Source organism: Archocentrus centrarchus, chromosome 14, assembly GCF_007364275.1.
Source record: "Archocentrus centrarchus isolate MPI-CPG fArcCen1 chromosome 14, fArcCen1, whole genome shotgun sequence".
NCBI lineage: Eukaryota > Metazoa > Chordata > Actinopteri > Cichliformes > Cichlidae > Archocentrus > Archocentrus centrarchus.
This window is the reverse complement of record NC_044359.1, coordinates 30,588,947-30,612,203: the sequence shown is the minus strand read 5'-3', so window position 1 is coordinate 30,612,203 and position 23,257 is coordinate 30,588,947. Positions and strand designations below refer to the sequence as shown.

Sequence of the window (23,257 nt, the reverse complement as noted above, 5' to 3'; positions counted from 1 at the left end):
GTTTCTTCCTCAGACCAGTGCGGTGCTGTGTTCTGGAGGCTGTGCTCTGCTGGCTGTCAGCTCCCTGTTGGCCATCATCACCATCTTCCTGCCCAGTGGAGGATGTGAGAGAAGGATCTGCACCCTGGCCGGATACATGCAGATGGCTGCAGGTCAGTAGAGACGTGAACACACATATCAATATAGTAGTATACATACCAATCCATAAATAGGGATATTTTTGAGATGAGGGGCTTCATTCTTATCTAGATAATGGAAAAAAAAAAACAAACTTTTATTTCAAATTATTTAATCTTTTTGCCTCATGCTATGAGACATCCTTCACTGCTCCATCCTGTACTATTAGAGCCACTCTGTAACGAGCACTGATAGTGCTGCCTGTTACTGGGACTATAAAAAACAGCTGACTTTGCCCATCAATCAAAAACAACAGCAAAACAAAAGACACAACTTGTGGACAGCTGCAGCTAGGCAACTACAGTCTGCATGGCGAGACTGAGGCAGTGAAATGAGTGCAAGGATAGATTTAGAGCCTGCGGTAAAAAGACAATTATGCCTCCTTAACACAGGTCATTGGCTCAGAGCTACATGTGACTTACCAGGCCGCTGCTTTCACTCTAACCGAGACGTGGTCCCGTAAACAGAGAGCAGTCTTGTCGGCACTAGAGCTTAATAAACCAATAACATACCACAGCTGATGTCGCTGATTAGCACTGGCCTTCACACTTCTTGCTTTGTGCATTGGACCATTTTAATGGCGTGTGGTAGAAAGGTGAGGTATTTTTCTGTAGTTGTGTTAGAAGATACTGTTCATGCACTTTATTTACACTAGTGTATTTCCCCTGTATGTGTTAGACCCGCTCTGATACTGTTAAAGACACTTACTGTGGTTCTACTGCTTTTTTTTGCTAAAAATAAAACAGTATTACATACAGTAATCCTGCACACACACACACACACACCAAATTAGGAAGGTGACCATGTAAAAGGTTATACCTGTTAAACATCAGATCAATAGTATTGTCACATGTGTATTTTTGCATCCTAATGTCAGCATTTGGTTCAAATCGTTATCTGCTTTTGTAGTAATGCTGTTGTTACTATGATTTAGTGAAGCCACACAGATGCAAATGCTGACACAGTCACAATCGTTGTTAAATGGCACAGTTACGTGAGACGACTGCAGATAACTTTCTGGTGAGGAGAAAATTAGTGTAATACTCATAGACTGTATATAGACGATGGAGGTATGCTATCTCCATCTTGATCATCTGCAGCCAGAAGTGACCACATTTAGATGACAGAGTGGATGGCTTTATTAGGAGCAACTTCATGTTAATTTAAAGCATGTAATTGATTAGATAAGAGATAAACTTAAACCGCGGCCGGTCTACAGGTCTGTATATAACAAGTAATGCACAGCTCTTTGTTTTGTTATCATGTTGTTTTTTTTTCTTTTTTTATGCTTGGCTCTTTGGTGTTTGCACTGTTTCATTTCTCTCTCACTTTACACTCCTTTTTCTTCTTCTTTTTTTGCACCCAACATGTTTGCCACACGGACATACAGCACACACACTGCCATACAGGATACACAGTCATGCAGGACACGTACACATGCGCACACAAGGTCATGGAGGACACATGCGAGGACGCGCGCACACATCTTTAGTAAACACACAACACTTCACCTGTTAATCTAAACATGAGCACACTCAAGTTTGTCTCATGGAATGTACGCGGAGTTGGTTCAAGGGAAAAGAGAGTGAAAATTATTAATCGGTTAAATGATTTACAGGCTGACGTTGTGTTTCTACAGGAGACACATGTGTCCAGAACATCTGCGCACACACTCTCCTCTCCACAGTTCCCTCACATGTACTCAGCCTGCTACAACTCCAAACAAAGAGGTGTAGCCATATTGATTAACAAAAAGATAAACTGCATCATTAGAAATACTACATCAGACCCAGAAGGTAGATTTATAATACTCAATTTAACTATTCAAAATATAGATTTATGCATTGCTAGTATATATGGGCCAAATGTTGATGACCCCTCCTTCTTTCATACCTTCTTCACTTTACTGTCCGATCACTCTGACACCACACTTATAATAGGAGGAGACTTCAACCTGGTACTTAATGCAGATCCTTTTCTCCCCCCCACCTCTTGTTCTTGCCCCTTCCTTGTTGCCTGTCAGACTTGGCATGAATAACTAAATAAAAAGATAAATAAATAAAAATAAAATTGCAAACATTAACAAGAAGAGCCTATAGGAAACATATAGAGCTGTTCTTGTCAAAGCAAATATGTTTGGTACATCAGTGCATTCGGATCATCATTCCGATTGTGAAAGATGCCAGACATGACAGGCTAAAAAAAAAAAAAAAAAAAAAAAAAAGATGACAGAGTGGATAATTCATCAATGCTAATGCTCGTGAGCTTCCTTAGGTCGCAATCACACAGGCCTATAAGCTGGTTGGTTAATGCCTAAAACCCACCGGTCACTAGGGAAAAATGAGTGTTCCCTGACCAGTCAGCGACTGTGTCCTGGAGGTAGTTTGTTTTTGTGAGGTAAAATGGGTTGCAAAGATGCATGCTGTGCTGAACCAAAAACCTTGTTGGGATTGCTTTGGTCACTAGCAGATTGCCCAAAGACTGCATGGAAGACACTGAGTCATCTGCAAACACTCTCCAACTGCTTACTGAGGGGTAGTGAGACTGTGAAAAAAAATTCAGGTTTCACTACCACTATTTGTGAGTTCAACAGGTTGCTGCTTGCTGGTAGCACCTCCTGCACTTCCTATGCAGGCAGCACTCTCAGCTAAACCAAACTGGTATTTCCAGTGTTGAGAACCATTTCCTTCTCCTGTGTGCTACATGTAAGAAAAGGCAACTGCAGATAATGTCATGACCTGTTTTGTCCAACATTATCCAAACTTAAGACTCAAGTGACCTCTAACCTTACAGTTCTTCACATGCACAAACCCTTGATTGTTATTTTTTGTCACGTCTTATTTATATAAACGTTGTCATCACCGATATTGAGTTGCTTATTTAAATCCCTGCAAGTGTCATTTAACTTAATTAGAGACTGAATTCATTGGCCAGGCTAAATCTTTATTGACGAAGGTGGACTTTCACAGGCTATGGTTAATGATGTGTTTAAAGTGGTGCTTATTGCTTACAGCTAGACTCTCATACCTCTCTGTCTGACTCCAGTATCAGATCAATGTTGCTTTGGGAAAATGAGAGTGAGTCTTTGGCAAGCCTCTCGTTGTGTGTTTGTATAAGTGTGTAAAATCCGGTTCTGTGTGTCTGTTGTAGCCACAGCCTTTGCTAAATAACAATGCGAAGCGAGGAGCCGGGCCTTTGTTCCGTTTCCAGGTTGACTCTTGTCTAGATAGATGGAGGTTTCACAGAGAGCCCACAAAGCCCTGAGGAGGGCAGATCAGAAGAGTGTTTGTTTCCCCAGCAGTACAAGTATGTGTGTGTGTGTTGAGTGAGTGCTATCAAAGTGGACTGATAAACTGTAACAAGCAGATTAAGAACAATGGCTTTCTTTGTGGCGTGCATATCATCAGTGTGGCTTTTGACTCTGTGTGTTTTCTTGCAGATTGGAAGAAATGAACTGCTGGCAAGATGCTGCTTGTCAACTTTCTCTTCACAGCAAGAAGTGATACCTGTTTTGATGCCCATTTTTTCTATAGTGACTCGGACAGGCAGTGGAAATGTCAGCGTTCATGTATGCTGTTGCGTTACTATACTTTCGAGGGCTGAAAGTAACTGAGACAAGAGGTGGATGACATTTTGCTCATCACCACTTCTTTCAGAGTTTGGAATTATGATTCAAGTACAGTATGAATATATGACGATAAGGGCCAAGATTTGAGTTTTAATCACCTTGAAGAGGTGAGAAATTCTTATTTCAATAAAACAACATTTAAAAGAGTGCAAAGTGATGGAACATATCAGATAGCATAGATGTATTTGATGGATAAAGTGCATAGGTATAAATCTGATCGAGATAGATTCATAGAAATAGAGATTTGTAAGCTGGTGTGATTAAGGAGTTTTTTTAAAAAAAGCCATGCTTTTGTTTTTTGTGCACCATCTATTTTTGGCTCAAAAGCAATCTAAGTGTTTGGACTGCCTGTGAGCCTTGCTTTCACCATGCAAATGGTCAATGCACTCACATTTATATAGTGCCTTTCTACTCGTTTGAGCACTCACAAGTCTCATTCACCCACTCACACAGACATTCATACAGCACTTTCTAACATTCACACACGCTGATGGATGCATCAGTTATCTGTTGTCACTTATGGATCCTTGTCCAATGATACTTCAGCATGCAGACTGGAGGAGTCAGGGATCGATCCATCGACCTTTTGATTGGTAGATGGCCCACTCCACCACATGAGCCACAGCTCAAGCTTACAGTACCTGGTATTACCAGGCACAGTCTCCCATCTAAGTCCTAACCAGGCCCGACTCTGCTTAGCTTCCAAGATCAGATGAGATTGGGCGTGCTCAGGGTGGCGTGGCTGTAAGTCACGTAGGTCTATAAAATCTTCAGGGAAAATGGAGACTTGATTGCCCAAATAAAACAGCATGAGGACTGTCATCATGATTTCCCTGATAGCTATCAGCGAGGTCCTTTTTGAAGGAAATCTTGCCACTTGGCCACGATCTTGGTACTGTAACACCTGCAGGTTGTTATTTGGGCAAAGATTTTGAGGCCTCATTTAAATGAATTTGGGTGGGACAAACCTCTATTATTATTTCTACTATAAATGTAAAGTAAATCTACCTGATTATTAGCCTGTACTGCCAAGTGTGTGTCTTTGTGACAGTTTTCTGTTGTCACCACTGCATGAAAGTATGCCTTTTTTTGCCTGGATGGTAAGAATTAAGCTTGTTGCTGACATGCAGTTTAGGTTAAAGCTAGCTAGCTCTGTGCAGTACGTTGGTACAACAGGATGAGCAAGAAGACACAAGTGAGTCTGTTGTGCCTTTAGTTGTGCATCTACACAACACAATGTTGTCATGTTGTCCTTTGAAAAGTGGGGGAAAAAAACTAGCTGACATTCATTTAATGAAAACTTGAAATTTTAAATGTCTCAGCCAAGCCTGGTGGCAAATGTCAGGGTTGCTGGTTGTCACTGTAACATAATGCACTTTCTGTAGCGCGAGCTTTCCAGGCACTTAGCAGTAGGAAACTGTGACTATCACCACAAATAATGGAAACGGTTGTCGTTGCTAATTGATTTCAAACAAACGCTGTTACATCTCAGCCCTGAAACCTTTCTGTGACGGCAGAACGCAGCTACCCATTACATCCTTCACACTGTGCAATTAAATTTACTCGGTTCAGTAGCTGGTAGTAGCAGGGATTGGGAGTGGGGCACATGAGGGATAGAAGTTACAGTACTGTGACGTGTTTAAAAAGTTACAACAGTAGTTAGTACCACTACAGTAGACTACAGCTTCGTTATGTTACTCACACTTTCCCTGCAGTTAGGAATAAAAGCTCATAGCTGCACAGAACCTGCAGTTTTGAACTGCAACTGGATTGTTTTATGGAGAAAACTCGCATGGATATTTGTCTACAGTCGCTATAAAGTTCAGCATTATAGTTGTGTGTGTTTTGTTTTCGTAAAGACGTATTCCCCAAACTTTTAAGGGTACAGGTGATGGTGAGCTGGCTAGCACTGCCGTTGCACTGCAACAACACAACACGGGGTGGGTTTGAATCCAGCGGCCAGCTGTGGCTTTTCTCTGTGCCTGTGTGGGCTCTCTCTGGGTACTCTGGAGTCCTCCCACAGGCCAAAAATGTGCATGTTAGGTTATTTTGTGATTCAGAGTTGGCTGTAGGAATGGATGGATGGTGACTGTGAAAACATCATCTAGAGGCCGGCTTGTTGTACTGTCTTTAAAGTCAGACGATTTATGTTATATTTTTACACTATATGAATAAAATTCAGTTGAAAACACACAGCCCCTCTCCCAACAGGCCTTTGCATTTTTTCATTCATTCAAAAGTGAAAAAATAAATCTCTCCATAAAATAAAAGTTTCTAAGTCAACTTGGCAATTGGGTTGTTCCAGTCATCTTGAAGAGCTTAACACAGTTAGTGTCTACATATTTTTAAGAAGCCTAAACATCTATAGTGCCTGAAGGTTTTGCACAGTACTACTTACACACTCACGCATATTTTATATACTCACACATACATACATGGCTGCTTAGGTTAAACCAGGAAAAGCCTTTTTTGAGGTAAAACTACCCAGCTCTTTCCTTTTACAGCCCAGCGGTCTTGTGGGCGCAGTCCAGAATTAGATGTGAACTTGCTAACCCTCCAATGGTTCAGCCCAGCACTCCATCCAGTGGTTCAGCTGCTGCACCGCCAGGCACTGCTGCCATCAATGTTTTACGCTCAGAGAGAGGGAGGCAGAACCTTTCTGTGTGCTACAGCAGGGAGCCTTTTCTGCTGTCATGCATATTTCATCGTCCTGTTCTTCTTAGTGGTCAGGATCCATGGGATTGGACAGCTCCTTCAATGCGCTCTGTGTGTTTGCATAGAGATGGATTAGAGAGAAAGACATGCACAAAGCATGCATTTTATTGTAAGTTATATTTATGTATTCCTCATAGTTGTTCACCTCTGAGTAACAGAAACTTTACCTTAATCCTTGTTGGTGATACCAGTTTATTTCACAGTGGCAGCTGATGGCTGCATCGGGGGTTCGTCATGCTACACTGTTCAGGCAGATTCTCGCAGTGCCGCTATCTGTTCAGGGCTGAAGACATGTCACACCCGGCTGAGTGTGCAAGTACTCACTGCAAGCTTCATCTCAGCTGTTTCCCTGCAGGGTTATAGCCACATTAACATATGCCGATAATTTACATTATGTCCTTACATAAAAACATGCTGAAGAGTTTATTTGCTGCATTGATTGTTTTCTGTTTTTATTGGTTTGACTGCAAGTGAGTCAAAAAAAATGTTTTAGTTTGAAAACAGCTCTTTGGGAGCTTCGTGGGTTGAGGACTTGAAAGGGATTTGCCTGAAGGCTTGTTTTTTTTTTTCCTGCTTTTGAAAGAAGTACGAACCACAGTGGGTTTTTTTTTTTTCTCACTTGTACAGTTGGAGATGTTTGTGTTGCTCCATCTGGAGTAGCAGCAACGGCTCAGGCCTTTTCATTGTTACATGAAGAGATAAAAGGAGAGAAATGGCCCTCAACAGTTAAGTGGGCAGTCATAAGTAAAGTCTGGCATTACACTAGATTTGGCGATGCTTGTAATGGTTTTTAAATATGAGAAGTTTTTAAACCCAAATGATCCAGAGGCCAGTTTTCTGAGAATAGGGGATCCTATAATCTGAAATACTAAATATTTCATGAGTCTTTTTCTATCTTTAAATGTCAAGACTTCAGGCAGAAGCTGCAGAAACACTTGATGTTTGAAGTTCTAGAGAAAAGAACCTATTCTTGTACTGTAGCTCAAATCTTCCATACTTCAAAACTTACAGTTGGTACGCTTGCTATTTTGAGTGCATATGTGCAATCAGTTTGCTCTCCGAGTACCCAGATGGTGTAAAGTTGAAAGGTTGTCTGTGGCACCTGCGCACTTTTCATGCTTTGGCCTCATCACACAGACCCGAAGACCTGTCGGCAAAGTCTTGCAATCGCTGGCCTCAAGGGAAAAATGTTTATTACTCGACCAGTTGTGAGTGATTGTTGGAGGTTGTAGCGGTCACTGTGAAATCAGTTGCCAAACCCCCATTCATGCAGGCCTAGAGACCTGTTGGTGGCCCCCTGATAACCACCAGTCACTAGGGAAAAGTGCATATTCTGCTACCACTTGCTCCAGTGGTTGCAGTGGTAACAGCAGTGTATTTTTTTTTTTTTTACCACAAATTACATGTGTTGTGCGCAGCTGTTGAGTGTTTGTGTGTTAAACCGTCATGTTAACTGTGCAAGAATGTTTGTATTATATTTGGTTAGAGGCACTATAAGGTACAGATGGTCACAAAATACAGTGTTGCTAATGTTATTTGCAGAACTCTGTATTCAATTTGAGACACTACCTTATTGAAATTCACACTGCACTCGTTAAGTATCCAAATCCAGACACACCAATAGTTTTACGCATTTTAGTATTTGACGTTTTGTATCAGTTGTTGCAGTTTATATTGGCACAAAGCAAACTCCTCAAAGACGCTGTGAGAAGTGAACGTAAAGAAAAAAGGCATTTAAATGTACATTTTTTAACCAAGCAAGCTCTGTGGCTCTAGGGATGATAATGTTGAATCACTTTGGTCCTGACTACATTATCTCAGCAAATACTGGATAGATTCCCAGTGTTGTACAGACATATAATTGTCTCTCAGTATTCAGATGTTAGCAGCATGCTAATATTTGCTAATTTGCAACTAAATCAGTTGCTAAACTCTGAGCACTAGGCTGTGTCTGCCTGTGGAATTCAAATTTTTTGAGCTTGTTATCATATCAGCTCCCGGTCCGCATATTTCGTTGACTCGGTGTAAGTTTCTTACTTTTGCAGAAGCTTATGCTTTCCAACAAAACAGCAGCAACAACAGAAACTACTGGGCTGTTCATCTGCAATCTTCCTATTTCACGGTACCTCAGAGGATTGTACTTACATTAAAACGGTGACACTGTGGCTGCACTTTCCGATGAATCGGTGAATACTGCAGTCACAGCAGAATGAATGAAAATGACTGAGATTAGAAATGATCATTTGCTCTGTGGACCAACTTTTTTTGCTGAGAAAAGTTTCTGATTTGCAGCCAAACTTTACATAACCCCAGCTGTACAGCACACAGTGAATATTTCCCTTCATAGATCCCCCCCTCCCTGCACAACCTCCTGAAACTGTGCCCTCTTATCTTCATCCTCATCAGGGAGGGTCCTTCAGTGTTTTCTCTGACCCCAGCTTCTTGGGGAAGGAAATGAAGTGCATTTTCCTGTGTTCCCTCTCACACACACACTCTCACATCAAGTTTCATTGTGCTGATGCCGAGGAAGTCCAGCTTGCTGTGTCAGCGTTCCCTTGGGCAAAGTCGCTATGCAGATGTCCTCAGAAGCGCGGTGATGAAAATAGGAAGTTGCTTTGATCAAAGCACCTGCTGTGTTATTTCAGTGCTGCTGTCGCCGCCGGAGCCCATATGGTACCCGCACCAGGTGTCAATCATGTCTCTGATACAGATGAATACATTTTCCATATCAGGCTGGATTAGAGCGACAGACTCTATTAGCAGAATGTGTTCCTCCAAAAATGAAATTACGCTTAGTGAGTTTTTCTTCCATCACTCCGTGAGTAAGAATGATTGGACCATCATTCATGTCACTATTAGTATTCAGAGGGTTCTTCCTGGAAAATATCTCAGACTGAGTGGCAGAACTTTTCTTAGAGAGCAAACATTACCAACACATTTTTTTGATCATCTTTGCCTTTCTTGAAGCTTCCGGATGCCTTCAGGCTCAAAACGTAGGCAGTTCCATCCACTTTTCTACATTTCTGTGGGAGCAACGTTCGGTCAAGTGCCTTGCTCACAGAATTGGAGTTTTTAGTTTCTGGTCAGATGCTTTCTGTTCCACGCTTCAGGCTGCTTCCTTCTCATTTTATATTCTGTGTGTCTGAGAGTGGGTGTGTAGAGCTCCTTTTTCTAACATGCCAGCCCTTCATATTTTATCCTTTCATCTTAACTCCCCAATAAACAGATCTTTATCACAACCACAATCAGACAAGACCCCCAATCTCTGTGTGCTTGTTTTCTGTCAATCGCTGGTCTTTCATTCTGTTTCATCACAACTCGGCCAGCTCGAGGCTTTCGACTCTCATTGATTTGCCAAAAATTCAGAAGCAAAGCAGTCGATTAAGCACGTACTCTACACACGCACAGCTTTGCTTTGCGCATCTGTTTGTGTGACAGAATGTGACCCAGTTTAGACGCAGTGTGATGCTGACACTGTGACCTGCGTCTCACGGCGCGCTGACGGTAGATATCAATCACAGGTGTGCATCTTGTCGGTGTCGGTGCGTGCCTTAAAGTGTTGCTGGTTGACAGTAATGTAACTGGTCACCATCACTGGTTCCAATCTGGATATTTTCCTTTGAGTTTGCGCTCTCAGTTCTCATTAATTAAACAAAGAGACACAGATTTACACAAAAATTATTAATATTTACTGGAGAAACACTCCACAACCCCTTCATCTGCAGACTTGACAAAGCATTTACTAATACCCAACATGTTTGATTCATTCATTATATTCTGCCGCTGTATCGCAGCATCTGTCGTGATTGTCCCCAAATGGATAAACTAGGCCTAATGTGTACTTATGAATCAAAGCCTGCGTGTGTTTGCATATTTGTGTATGCCACGCTCACTCGTTGGTCTAATCTGATGTCTACTGCAATTATGAGCACGGCAGCACTTGGTGCTGCTTGCTCACTGATACATTACCCACAAAAACCACAGTAATTGGTCTACCAGTCAATTAGAGCTGGACTGTAATTAAGACTGAACTTTCATCCCGTCCAATTCATCAGTTTTCTTTTAATTTACTGGAAAGGCCTCTCATAGGCTTTGCGTTCACTATTCTGAGAGCAACAGTTTTTTTTTTTAAATCTATCTTTAATGTAGCTTTTGAAAGCATTTCTGTCCTTTGATATGTTCCTCTTCATCAAGAGGCAAGTGTGTCCAGTTTGGTTCAGAGATTTTTTTCTCCAATATTAATATTCTTTACAATACTAATTAACCTTCCCTATCTTTTGTATGCGCTGGAAGCCCTGTGATTATCTCCATTTCTGCACATACTCACCCACATAGTCAAACTCTCCTACTGTGTGGTTGCACCTTCCTGGGTTGTGTCACAGAAGCAAGCAACAAATGACATGTTGATGGAGGAGAAGAGGTAAGATGAACAGAGGGAGATTGGAAGAAGAGAAGTGGGAATTGCTGATCTTTGTTTCTTTTTTGTTTTTTCACTTTTTCATATTTATTTTGCTGGACCGCTTCAGTCCTTTCACATCTGTCACACAGAGGAGAACCATCGCCAGGTCCAAAACATGTTTATCTGTTTCTTATTCCGTGCCTGTCTCCCTTCTCTTCCTACTCCTCTGTCATTCTGCCATGAAAGCTGCAGCCAACACACACACACACACACACACACACACACACACACACACACACACACACACACACACACACACACACACAGAGGCACTCTCAAAGACTAGTGGCTATGCATATTACATGAGTCCTCCACCTCTAAAGGCCTCTCTGCTTTTTTCATTTTGCAACTTACGGCAGAGATGATGAGGTCGAAGCTGGTTCTTGCACTTAAGGGCTGTTTCCTTTCTTTACTGCAGAAGTTATGGTTTATGGCTGAAGAGGGTGTGCGCTGCAATTTCAAACATCAATATGAAATTCAGTAACATCTTTGTATAATGATTGTCAACAGCTGAGGCCAGGAAATTAAAGAAATTAGTCACTTGTTGTTGTGCTAGTGGTACTCTGTAACCAGATCAGATTTTCCATTAATCCCGCATACATGTTGGCATTCTCTTCGTTCCTTCTCTTACATTATTTATGTCTCCAAAAATAATATGCAATATTCCAAAAGTTTCCTATGGGTGTTCAGTACTGAATACATTTAAGTACAGGTGCTGTGCTGCGTGTCTTGTTGTTTAACTTGTTTTTAAGTAGATCTACAGTAGTTACTTACTGGTAACACTTATGCCAGCATATGACTCAGGTATGGTCACAGTAATGTGACTTGTGGACGCCTCCCAGGAATTCCCACCAGTGACTGTTGGATGAGAACAACGGCCAGGATGACTCATTGTTGTGTCTGTAGCAGTTGGATTGCAGCTGCTTTAGTCCTCCACGCCGGGCTCTCAGCCGTAAACACACACACTCGGATGTGCGTTTGCGCGGGTGTGCATGTTTATGCATGTGTCCCTTTCAGTTACATTTCTCTGATGTCGTTTCATCCTCGTCGCTCTCATGCAGTGATTGATCCTCTTCTCAGAGGCTTCTCATAGCTTGTGCTACTTTGTCGTGTTTTTGTTTGTGCCATCTGTGTTGTTGGGAATTCAGGGGGTTTTCAAGTCATTTTGAAGGATTGAGACCAACAGTAGCTGTCACATGCACACGATGATTAATTAGGTAATGTTGCTCAACCCACACTGCTTTACCTGTGTGTATTACTTCCTCATTTGCATGAAGTAAGTGAATGTGTTTGTTCTGCTAAGTGAATTAAAAATGCTACATGAGATTTGTGTGTGGGTGTGTGTTCACGTTTGTATGCTGAGCAGCCTGTTGTAAATTTCTGCACACATACCATCGGTAAAAATCACATCACGATGCCATAGAGAATCAAGCATGGGGACCCCCTGCTGTGGTGACCCCTTGTGAATAAGGGAGCAACCGAAAGTAGCTTCTTCTCCTAGCCTCTAATGCAAGAAACAGTGCGGTAAAAGTAGTTTCTTCTTATTTCAATGTCTAACATGGAGAAAAAGGTTGAGATGGTTTGGAGATGTGCAGAGAAGGGATAGTGGATATATTGGATAAAAGATGTTGAAGACTGAGACTGAGAAAGGAGGAAAACCAAAGGTTGATGGATGTAGTGAATGTTGTTTGCAGAGAGTTGGTGTGGTTGCTTTAAATATATGTTTGTATACTATGATATGCTCAACCTAAATGCATCCGCTCGTGGCAGTAATTCTAACCACTGCTGATAAAATGTACACAATGTGCATAGTGTAGATAATGTTTTGAGCTGGCTGAGATATTCTCTTTGCATGGACAGTTGCTGATCCAGGAGGTCTGCACAGGAAAAAAGGGAAAGCAGCAGTAAACCAGGACATGTTTGAGCTTTCAAGTGTCCCCAGCAAAGGAAGAGAGAGCAGCAGAGGGAATATATTCTCACAAAAGCATCATCACTTGGCTGGATTTGAGCCAGTATCAGGGAGATTCAGAGAGGATGTCAAAGAGTGGTCAGATCGGCAGCAAAAGTAGGTCAAAGTTTGTTGGCCTTTTTTTGAAACAGTGATGTCAAACCATTTTATAAAAACAATGGATGGAGCCAGCAGGACATCTGCCTTTAGTTTTTTGCCCTCAATTCTGGCATTGATGACAATGTTGGCTTTTGGGAACCTAATGACGGGTGAGAAGTGGATATAACTGAGAACAGCCACATCCTCAAGCATACCACACTTATATATTTTACTCTAAATGGGACCATAATTTGTAAAACGAGCAACGTGTTGTATTAAAGTTGAAACAGGAGCTTTACTGACCTCCTGAAATTCCTCCTAAAATGTTGCTCAGTGTTGTGAACGTCAGCTACTTCAGTTGCAAGTGAGGGGAGGGGCTGTGTGCCTGGCTGTCTGCAGTGGTGCTGTGTGAAGTTGTGTGTCAGCTGGAGGAGGTGAAGTCAGCTCTGCTGGCATCAATACTGCCACAAACGAGTATCTAACCTAATAGAAATTTTTGGGATTATCATCTGAGTATTGATTTTTTTAATTTGACAACCCTATTTTAGTTACACCATTTGTTTTTGTTATTTTTGTGGGGTTTTTTTTACAAAATGTACAGTCATTCTTTGGTAAGACTGAAGTCTTTTGTTTGCTCGAGCAGACACGAGCTGATAAGCTACCACAGCTGCTTCTGGATGTTGGCTATGTGAAAGTAAGTCGCTGTCTGCACTCCCCTCAACCTGGAGAATACAATATATTACCCCAGTGAAAGAGGCCTGGCACTTACTGAGATTAGAGAAGCGGTCTGTGTGTCTAAGGTCAAGGTGTGGGTTTGTGTGTATTTAGATGACGTGCTCCAATCAGGTTCTATCATACCACTTCATCTTTAGCAAAAGGATACCTGCAGGTGCAAGGTTTTCCCTTTACATGCACACACACACACACACACACACACACACACACACACACACACACACACACACACACACACACACACACACACACACACACACACACACACACCTGATGTTAGACAGACGACTCCACATTCCTGTCTTGACTACAGTGAGCCCCACATTCATGCGACTTGATGCTTCCTTAAATCACACACGGTATGCATATAACACACACACACACACACACACCTACACACCTACAGTGCTTTTTCTTTGTCTGGCTTATAGATAACACCCACATGTGGACACACAGACACAAACAGAGCTTCTTCATACCTGAAGATGTGTATCTCTTACTCTATGGAGGAAGAGGAGAGGCTGTTTGTAAGCAGTTATCATATATGAAGCAGCCTCTTTCTCATATTTGACCACAGGCTCATATACACACATGCATCATAAAAAAAGTCATCTGCGGACAGTTCTTTCTCCCTACACGAGCACCACGCTCACATATTAATGTGCACATGTCTGCACGCACATATTCTCCCCACATTTGATTTCAGTCTTTTATGTAATGAATTCCATCCTCACGTTCTTGTCTGCAATTCTAGAGCTCTGTGTGTATGAGAAAATGTGACCAACAGGATAGATTCGAAAACTGTTCTTAAAACTGACTTATGTTTATTTACAGTAATCAACAGTGTTTAAATTGAATAAACAGAAGTAATCGTACATTTTTAGGTTTGAATGTGTTAAAATGGACATTTCAAAATAAGAGTCCTTTTTGTTGAATTTCCATTAATTTGTCCACCTTCTCTTGTGCCTCCTCCTAAACTTCCTGTTGTTCTGAGAGGTTTGCTCACCACCACATCAGCCTTTTATGAATTCAGGTTTGCACGGTGATGTACAACACACACACACACACACACACGTGCACACACAGACACTCACCAAGCATACAGACAGTTCCCTCCTAATTGATATGTCCTGTGTGCATTGGGCTGCTCCTCCGGCTCACGTTGATTGATCCGCTGATGGGATGGATGCTCCCCAGCTTGTGATCTAATCTGTTACAGCAAAGACATACTCAGAAGATATAGTATGAGAGAGAGAGAGAGAGAGAAGGAATGATCTGCCTTTCCCTCTCTCTCTCTCTGTCCCAACTCAACCCTCACCTCACTTGCCTCTCTGATTACAGTTAAAAGAGAGCACCTCACAGGAACAGACAGACAGGGAGACTGATGGAGTGACTGTCCAGTCTGGGACCAAACAGATTAAAGCCTGGTCTCACTCAGCAGCCTCTTATTCATCCAGTCTTTCAGCATGTGACTGAAAGGTCAAGATGAGGCTGCTGGGCATAAAGTGAAGGATGAATAAGATGAGTTCATCATGTCAACAACCAAACTGTTTCACTGTGTGCTTGATCATCTTGTCTTTGACACAGGTGACATTAAGCAGAAAAAGAGATAAATTCTGAGATTATGTGAATATTCATCTTCAGTTTTCCCAGGCAAAATATAGCAGGGGGTTTTACCTTTCCCATCTAGACTCCAAAACCACAAGGAGTTGAGCCATGAAATTTGGCATATGTGCAACATTATATTTATATTGTTAATATGTTTTATATTTATATGTTTAGCATCCTTTGTGCACTTTAGCTGTATTTATCTGGAGTGGAGAGTAAACACCATGGAGGACTTCAGGCTTCTAATGCTATAATAATATATGCTAATGATATGCAGCCTCTTTCTCGTGCCTGATTGGCTCTTCCTAATCATGTGGTCATACTGTGCTGTGTGATTAGCTATATCTACTTGATCATTACTGACTGAAATGGAGAAAGTGGGGATTCCCCATATCTAGCAACTGACCTAACTCACTCAACAGCTGGCAGTAGGTAGATAGTGAGAAACTGGGGAATCCTAAATTTATCGGTAAAGAGCCAGCCTGTTTGTAGGCTGCAGCCTTATTGATTAGCCTGTGATGCCAACTTCTGATTGGCTGAGCATTGTGTATCATGTTGGCCAGGGATGTCTCATGGCCCTAAATAGTACAGACAATGACTCATCATTGAGCAATATTAAAGCCATACGTAGTACTCAGCAATATTGCTCTAAAGTAAACAACAAGGTTGCCTTATGATTATAGTGAGTTTACACATAATGCATTAATATCAGCAGATTATGTAGCATGGGTGCATCATGTAATAAGATTCCTGTACACACATGAGTATATGATGTGAATACCTTGTAAGTATGCCTTATATCTGGCTTGTCGTTGTAGATTATAAAACTAGAAAGACATGGTATATGTATTATATCTTTACAAACCCAGGCTAAAAGTATTTGGTTAAAAGTTTAGGGCAAGGCTTCCAAATTAGGACAAAATAGTTTTGCAGAAGGTAATCAGATGTCTGCTGAAGGCTTTTCTATTATGAAATTGGGCTGTAAATGTTAGCCTGATTTCTACATTTATTTCATATTTTTCATTAACTGTGGAAGAATATCCCCCATCGGTGATGGATCTTGTTATAAAATATTTAAGATAAAACAGCTAAATTCAATGCTATAAACTCTCAGTTAAATCTTGAGTATTTGCAGATATAGATGCAGAGTAAGCATCATTATGGGACTGTAAAAAAGGCCAACAAAGTGTCAGAAAGGAAGTTGAAATATCCAAAAAGACTAAGCCACTAAACATGCCTAAACCAGCGTGAATAAATATCAGCAAATACACAATTAGTCAGGTTATTCTGCTAGAACTGAGCACCAAACTACAGTGGCTCAATCAGGCCAACCACAAACTGGGAACACACATAAGTGGAGGCACAGGGTGTAGTAGGACATTTTAACAGAGCAGCTAACAAATTCATTCCTGAACAGTTTTCCTGTGCATCCAGTGCCTCACTCAATATAACAAGTGCCACACTGCAGCTGTGTAAGTGACTCCGTCTAACTTCCTAAGTTTGTTGTGGGAAAAGTGATTCTGTTCCAGTGTGGAGAGATGTTGCCACAGAAAAGTGTATGCGGTTTATGGTAGTCATCCATAAAGTGTGTAGAAAAGCTCAGGCTGCTGTATAGCAGTCTGCTGATGAAAGGGAAGGGAGCAGGAAGTGACTCTTTAACGATGACTGTACTAGCACTGGATTGTTTATGATGTCATGACTGCTAATGTGATCGTTTTCATTTTAAAATTTATTACTGATCGTCAATACTAGTGTATCACAGAAGCCCTAAATGAGTCAAAGTGTGAAACCAACACAATAAAAGTCTGCCGAACTACCCATTAGCTGTTTGTGTTTGCATTGTACGCATTGTTGTAACATTTACAATGGCAGGATTACTTTTATATTAAAGAACCTTTAAGATGTGACAATTTTAAAGTGATGATTAAGTGGATTTCTGCTCAGATTTGTTTTGAATTACAGGAGAATAATGTTATATACAAAAATTGTATATTTAAGGTATTTAAAGTATTTCAGGATTCTCCGTGGCTGGTATTACAGCCACTGCTGACTGCTTCTGCCCCCTTTCACTGTAGCAATGTCTTCATATTTCTGTATTTCAGCACTTACTTTGGTGAGTGCAGAATTATCAGAAACAATGGGTGTATAATAACAATAATGTTTGTTTTTTTTTGTCATGAGGTGTTGGAGGCTGCGTATGTGTGTTAATCACTGTTCTTGTTGTCAAGACTGCATAGCCTAATCCCATAATCCGTCCAGCTATTTTCCCCATTATCCCTTCTCACTGACTGGCAGATATAAACAACCTCAGTAGGGGCTAATGCTGTGTCAGTGGGGCTGAATCGCCCATCCAGGGATGAGATGCTCACCATCTGCTGTGTTTACACTTTCAGACAGTATTCTTTTGACAGCCTTTGATGCATTAATGATTTCCCTTGTCTCTCGAGTCTCTTGGTTCAGTCTATCCCTGTTTACTCTGGAGTTAGTTGCACACTTTCATCATAGCTGGAATTCCCCAGGTCCTCAACTTCTAACCAGTGGATTTCAGAGAGATGTGAAGTATGGAGAGATTTTTTTTTATTTATTTTTGGCAGAGTTTGAGAAATCCAGGCTGTCGTTCGCCTCTCATCAGTCTAATGCTGTTCACCATGCTTATCTTCTGAGCCCTTTAAAAATCTCTTCTGTGGAATTTCTGCCTTGTTAGAGGAAGTTAAAAAAAAAAAAAACTTATGAGCTGGATTTTAACCTATGAGATTGCCAGGATTGTTTGAACTGGTTCATACTCAGAAGCAAAGGATGAATTATTATTGGTGTTCAGCAACCAGAATGATTGCTGAAATTAGACTTGTAGAGAAATGGTAGAAACTCAGCTATAGCTTCAGCAGCTCTTGTGATGACATATGAAGTGTGGCAACTGGCTGCAAATTGCTCATCTTTCTCTCTGTCACGCAGAAGCAATTTAATGTCGGGAGCAAAGCTTCTCAGGCATGAGACATCTATGTGATACAAGTCGTCTCTTGTGAGAAGACAAATGAGAAAGACAAACGAGGGAAACCAAACTAGGAAAAAAAAAAAAAAGAGCAAAACAGGGTGAGCGGAACAGCTTGGAAACCTGTGCCGTCTTCTTTTTCCATGTAGCCGCGGGCAGAGCGGGCTGTATCTGTGAGTGCAGATCACATTCAACAGGAGCCACGGGGGCAGGAGACGTCATCACTCCACAGAGTTTCCCAGCACCCTCAATCTGTCACCACACACACACACACACACACACACACACACACACACAAACACACACACACACACACACACACACACACACAGAAACTTGAACTTAATAATGGATCTTTTGGTTCTTCGCTCATTTTCGATTCATCTCTGACAATAAAAAGAAGTTTTCCCTTCAGCCATCATCAAACATTAATGGTGAAAATCGTGGCAGCCTTAAAATAATACATGTGGTCTGAAAGTGGGCGATGGTTTTTAGCAAAACTAGTGACATTCTTGGTCTGCAAAGGATATCATCACTAGCAAGTCACCAAATGGCCAACACCAGCCAACGTGGCCTCAACAGTTTACTCCAGTCCTGCAATCTGCAACGCAGAGAGTTCCCAGAAGTGTGACACACACAGTTCATAAGACAAAACTTTAAAGAAAGGGATCTGAAATGCAGGAAACCATTTTCCCATTGAAAAAATATGAATATAACACTGGAAATGTTATTCAGCACCCTCCCTCACACCACTGCACTAACATATCAAGCTAAGAACATGGTGAACATGCTGCTGTGACAGACGGTAGCATGGCCATACTCCACCTTTTAGCTACTTTAGCATTTAGCTCAAGGTACCACCTCATGTAGCAGCCAGCAAGGGTGTAGACCCGACTGTATATAAAAGATGGACGTTACCACTCATCCATTCATTTGTGGACTACAGTTTTAAAGCCTTGTTTTTGTTTTTTGGGGGCGTGGGCCAGTGAATTAACCTATATGAAAGTTCACCTCCTGTACAGCTGTCAAATTAAATTAGAAAGACTTCATAGGCATTAATAGTTTGTTAATGATTTCAGGAAACAGTTTGCTTGCTTCTTTAAAGAGACATTTGTGTCTTTGTTGTTTCGTTAGTATTCAATGTTTAAGACAAGAGGAATCTCTAACAAGAAAACTGGCCAGTCTACTTGTTAGTTAATTTGTCAGATGACACGAATGTGCCATTAACGTCACTCTGAAATGAAATATTGGAAACACATTGTTTTTCTGAACAATACTTATCTTCTACTTCATTTGCACTTCATTTGATTTCATTCGTCTTTAAATGTTTCATATTTGAATTTTCTTCTTTGTCTATAAACTTTAAAAACAGAAATTGAAATTAAAAAGAATACTCATATCCACAGAATATTGCCAGCTTTGCAACATGAAAGGAGCCTTAGTGATCCCTGTAGGGAGGCAGAATAGAATAGTGATATAAGTAGGTGTTTTATTAATAAAGGACATGAATAAAACAGCATTAAAGGATATAATACAAAATAAAATAGATGAAAACTAGGCCACTGACGTAATAAAATGTAGCTCTGCAACGACTGAAAGAAAATTGGCACCGTTGTGGGTTTAGACAAATTTACAGATTTGGTGTCAGAATTATATATGGTCAGCTGTCAGTTTGGAAATACAGGGGTCTCTGTGGTGGAGATAAGACTTTTAATGAGAAGCAGAAGTGAGGCGGAGGTCCTAATCTCTCTATCATCTCTCCTTTGCCTTTTTATAGCCAGGGTGTTTAACACAGTCTGGGCACGCAGAGGCCAAGGCAAGTCAACGACCCTCAGGAGAGGTCACCAGGACAATCAGCACTTTGTTTGACCAAGGAGAAACATAGTATTCATCTAATCCAGAGAGAAATGCTGTCTGAAATAAAAAAGAAGTTTGACTGCTGCTGAGAGTGCTGTAGCACTTTGAGGTTTTTCGGTCCTAAAACAGAATTAGAGCCTGTCAGAAGCTTTAAGAGGAACAAACGTCCTCTATCGAGTGAAAGGCCTTCAGCTGGATAAGAGAGGGATGTGCTCCCTGTCAGAGGAGCTAATCGTGATATCTGCCCTGTCTTTTTATGACAGCAAGCCTCTACTCAATGGCTGCACATTTCCAAAGAAAGGCCAAGATGAAGAGAAGTAGCAAAAAGGGAATCATCTGAAGAGACCACAGTCACTCCTGACAGTGAAAGCGTGGACGCAATTATCATCGCCTCACTCGTGCCTCAAAGAGAGACGTAGCAAGAAAATGATGCATGCCTGCAATTTTTCACAAGAATATGTTCCCCTCTCGCCCTCTGTGCTTTAGCTCTCCCTTTCAACTCGGCCTTTTGTTCCCCACTCCCCCTTCATCACCGCTTCATCTTCCTCCCAACCCGTTCCTGACTTCTACTCCCTCACCACCCCCTCGTATACGCTGCCCCTCGAGAATCTTTGAAATTTTCTGAAATTGAAATGCGTGGCGTCCTGCCCTGCGCTGACCGCCTGCGACGGAAAATAAGTCTGATTCTCTCTCTCTCCGTTTCCTCTGGAAAGCTGCCCCTCGTTTGTGTTTTCTGTCTCATCCTGTTGCTTCAAGCAAACAGTACGTATGCGCCATAAGAGGAGTGCCACTAATCTCCTTGTCCCGTGAGAACTGTGTTGTTTGCGTAATGAGCTCTGTGCGTCTGCACGGTGTCTCTGTTGTCTCTAATTGGTGCAGCGTGACTCTATTAGACGGATCCAGTGTAATTAGCGTCTTCTGCAGAGTAGGAATCCAATCTTACTGCTTTTTAAGTCGGACTTGTTTGAGGGCTGAAGGGCTGACTTTACTCTGATGAGTGATTAACAGCAACCAAGTGTTTAAGTGAAAGATTTTTTTTTGGAGATTTTCATTTTTGAATGTTCAAATTTACCCCTCTCATAATTATGTATCAAAATGAGTTAGATCATTATTATTATCTAGCTGCTGCAGATACATTTCTGTCAAAGAATGTGGCTGCTTTTTTTATTATTATTATTATTCTTTCTGTGCTGTGTGTATATTTGTGTGTCCTTGCAGCTCCATATGGACGCAGGTATGTGAAAGAAGCCATAAGGAGCTGATAAATAATGATACTCCCATCTGTCCCCCCTGCAGGTTTTTAATCACTACCTTGCATAGATGCCTCTACATTTATTTTGTAGTCCACACACTGTTGGAGAAAAAGCAAGAAAAAGCAGCTCACCATTTGAAGCAGCTCTTCAGTAATCTCTATAAACAGATACAAAATATAAATATGTAGCTGCAGGCAAGGCAAACCATCTTTGCTACAGAAAGCTTTCGGGTTTCTCTTGCTAATCTGCTTGGCAGCATGAGTTATTTAAGCCAGGTTTGTGAGCCAGTTCTAGTAACCAGTTATGTTTTAGCAGCATGCAAATAAGTAATACTTGCAGAGAATAAAATAGGGACTGGATTTGCTACATGCAGTCATGGAACTATCAGCTATGGTGTGACGATGATTTAGCTTTTTATTAGCTTTCCAAAAATCCATCCACTTTCTTAAAAAAATGACAGGTACATGAAACAGGAAGTCTTGTATAACCTGCAACAGAAACCCTGAAAAATGATCCCCAGAGGTCATCAGAAATATCCAGTGGGATTCAGTATTTGGGATCTGTTTTGCAGCTTCAGCAGCTTATTAGTGTTGAATGTTAACACTGACTAGCATTAAGTTAGTTTTTAATGCATAAAGGTACAAGTAATAGATCCATTGATATTTGGACATGCCTGATTAATCTCTTTTCCTCTAATCAATCTTTTTCTCTCTTTTAGCATCTATTGACTGTAAGCATGTTTACCTAAAACTACATTAGAAAGCTCCCTAATCAGGACAAATGTGGAATTATAGTCAATTAAACAATGATGTTCAGTTATAATGAGATCATCTCAGGTTTAGACTCTAACTATGTCTAACTAATGCTTTCGACATGTACTCAGGCTGCTCTCTTATTTCCCGAGAGATTTCCACAGCGGATGGATCTGCATGTACAATTTGGCAGAGATTTTATGGCGGATGCCCCTCCTGACACAACCCTCCCATTTATCTGGGCTTGGGATCGGCATTAGCAGTACACTAATTTGTGACCCCTTGAGGGTGGGTTTGTGTCTCCTGCCGGTCTTGAACCAGCATACAAATATTGTACTTTATAGGCCACATCTATTTGGTCCGTCATCATGTGAATGCAGATGACATTAAATTTAAAAACCCTGTGAGGACAACCAGTTTTAATCCAAAGTTGGACGAGTCTGGACTTATGTCTAAAATAAGGCGATGTCACATACTCTGCTTCTGAGCACCAGAAGTAGTTAGGATGTTTCAGAGAAATCTGATCAAATCATGTGGTCTAAAGTTTATTTAGTCACAATTTTTTTTAATTACTGTAGTAGTATTTTCACCATTTAATCCATGCTGTATGTAGAAGCAGAATCTTCTGATAGTCCAATGAGCAGTCAGCAGTTTGAATGATAAGCAGCTCTCTGTTTTGTATCTAAATCAGAGGTTGTATAATACGTTTGTGGCTGGGACTCTTTGAAGGATGGTCCATTTTCCTGCAGAGTAATGCTGCTTTACAGCCGCTCCTGCTGACTCGCTGACCTCTGTCTGACTGCGTCAGCTCACAATTAGCAGGGTGCAATTTTGTGAGGCGGCTTTGTGAATTCAAGTCTGAGGACTGTGTGGTTCGCTGCTGTTGTTACTTTCCATGATTAGTGGATGATGCAGCCTTTTGATCTATTCATTCTGCTCCCGGAATACAAATTCAAACCGATGTTTGTTTTTCTGAACAAGAAAGATAGATGAGTCACACTTTTGTCTTCATTTTAGGTGATTTTTTTATGAGGTGG

At 41.2% G+C, this 23,257-nt stretch overlaps 1 protein-coding gene and 1 pseudogene across 1 annotated transcript in view; one reads left to right on the top strand and one right to left on the bottom strand.

Moving 5' to 3' along the window:
* Positions 1 to 23,257, top strand: part of lhfpl7 (LHFPL tetraspan subfamily member 7) — a 104,944-nt gene that overhangs the window by 30,976 nt on the left and 50,711 nt on the right. Inside the window, exon 2 of the mRNA XM_030746721.1 lies at positions 14 to 152. Within this exon, the coding sequence (XP_030602581.1) occupies positions 14 to 152 (139 nt within the window). The remainder of the gene's footprint in view (positions 1 to 13; positions 153 to 23,257) is intronic.
* Positions 4,435 to 4,555, bottom strand: LOC115792723 (uncharacterized; annotated as a pseudogene).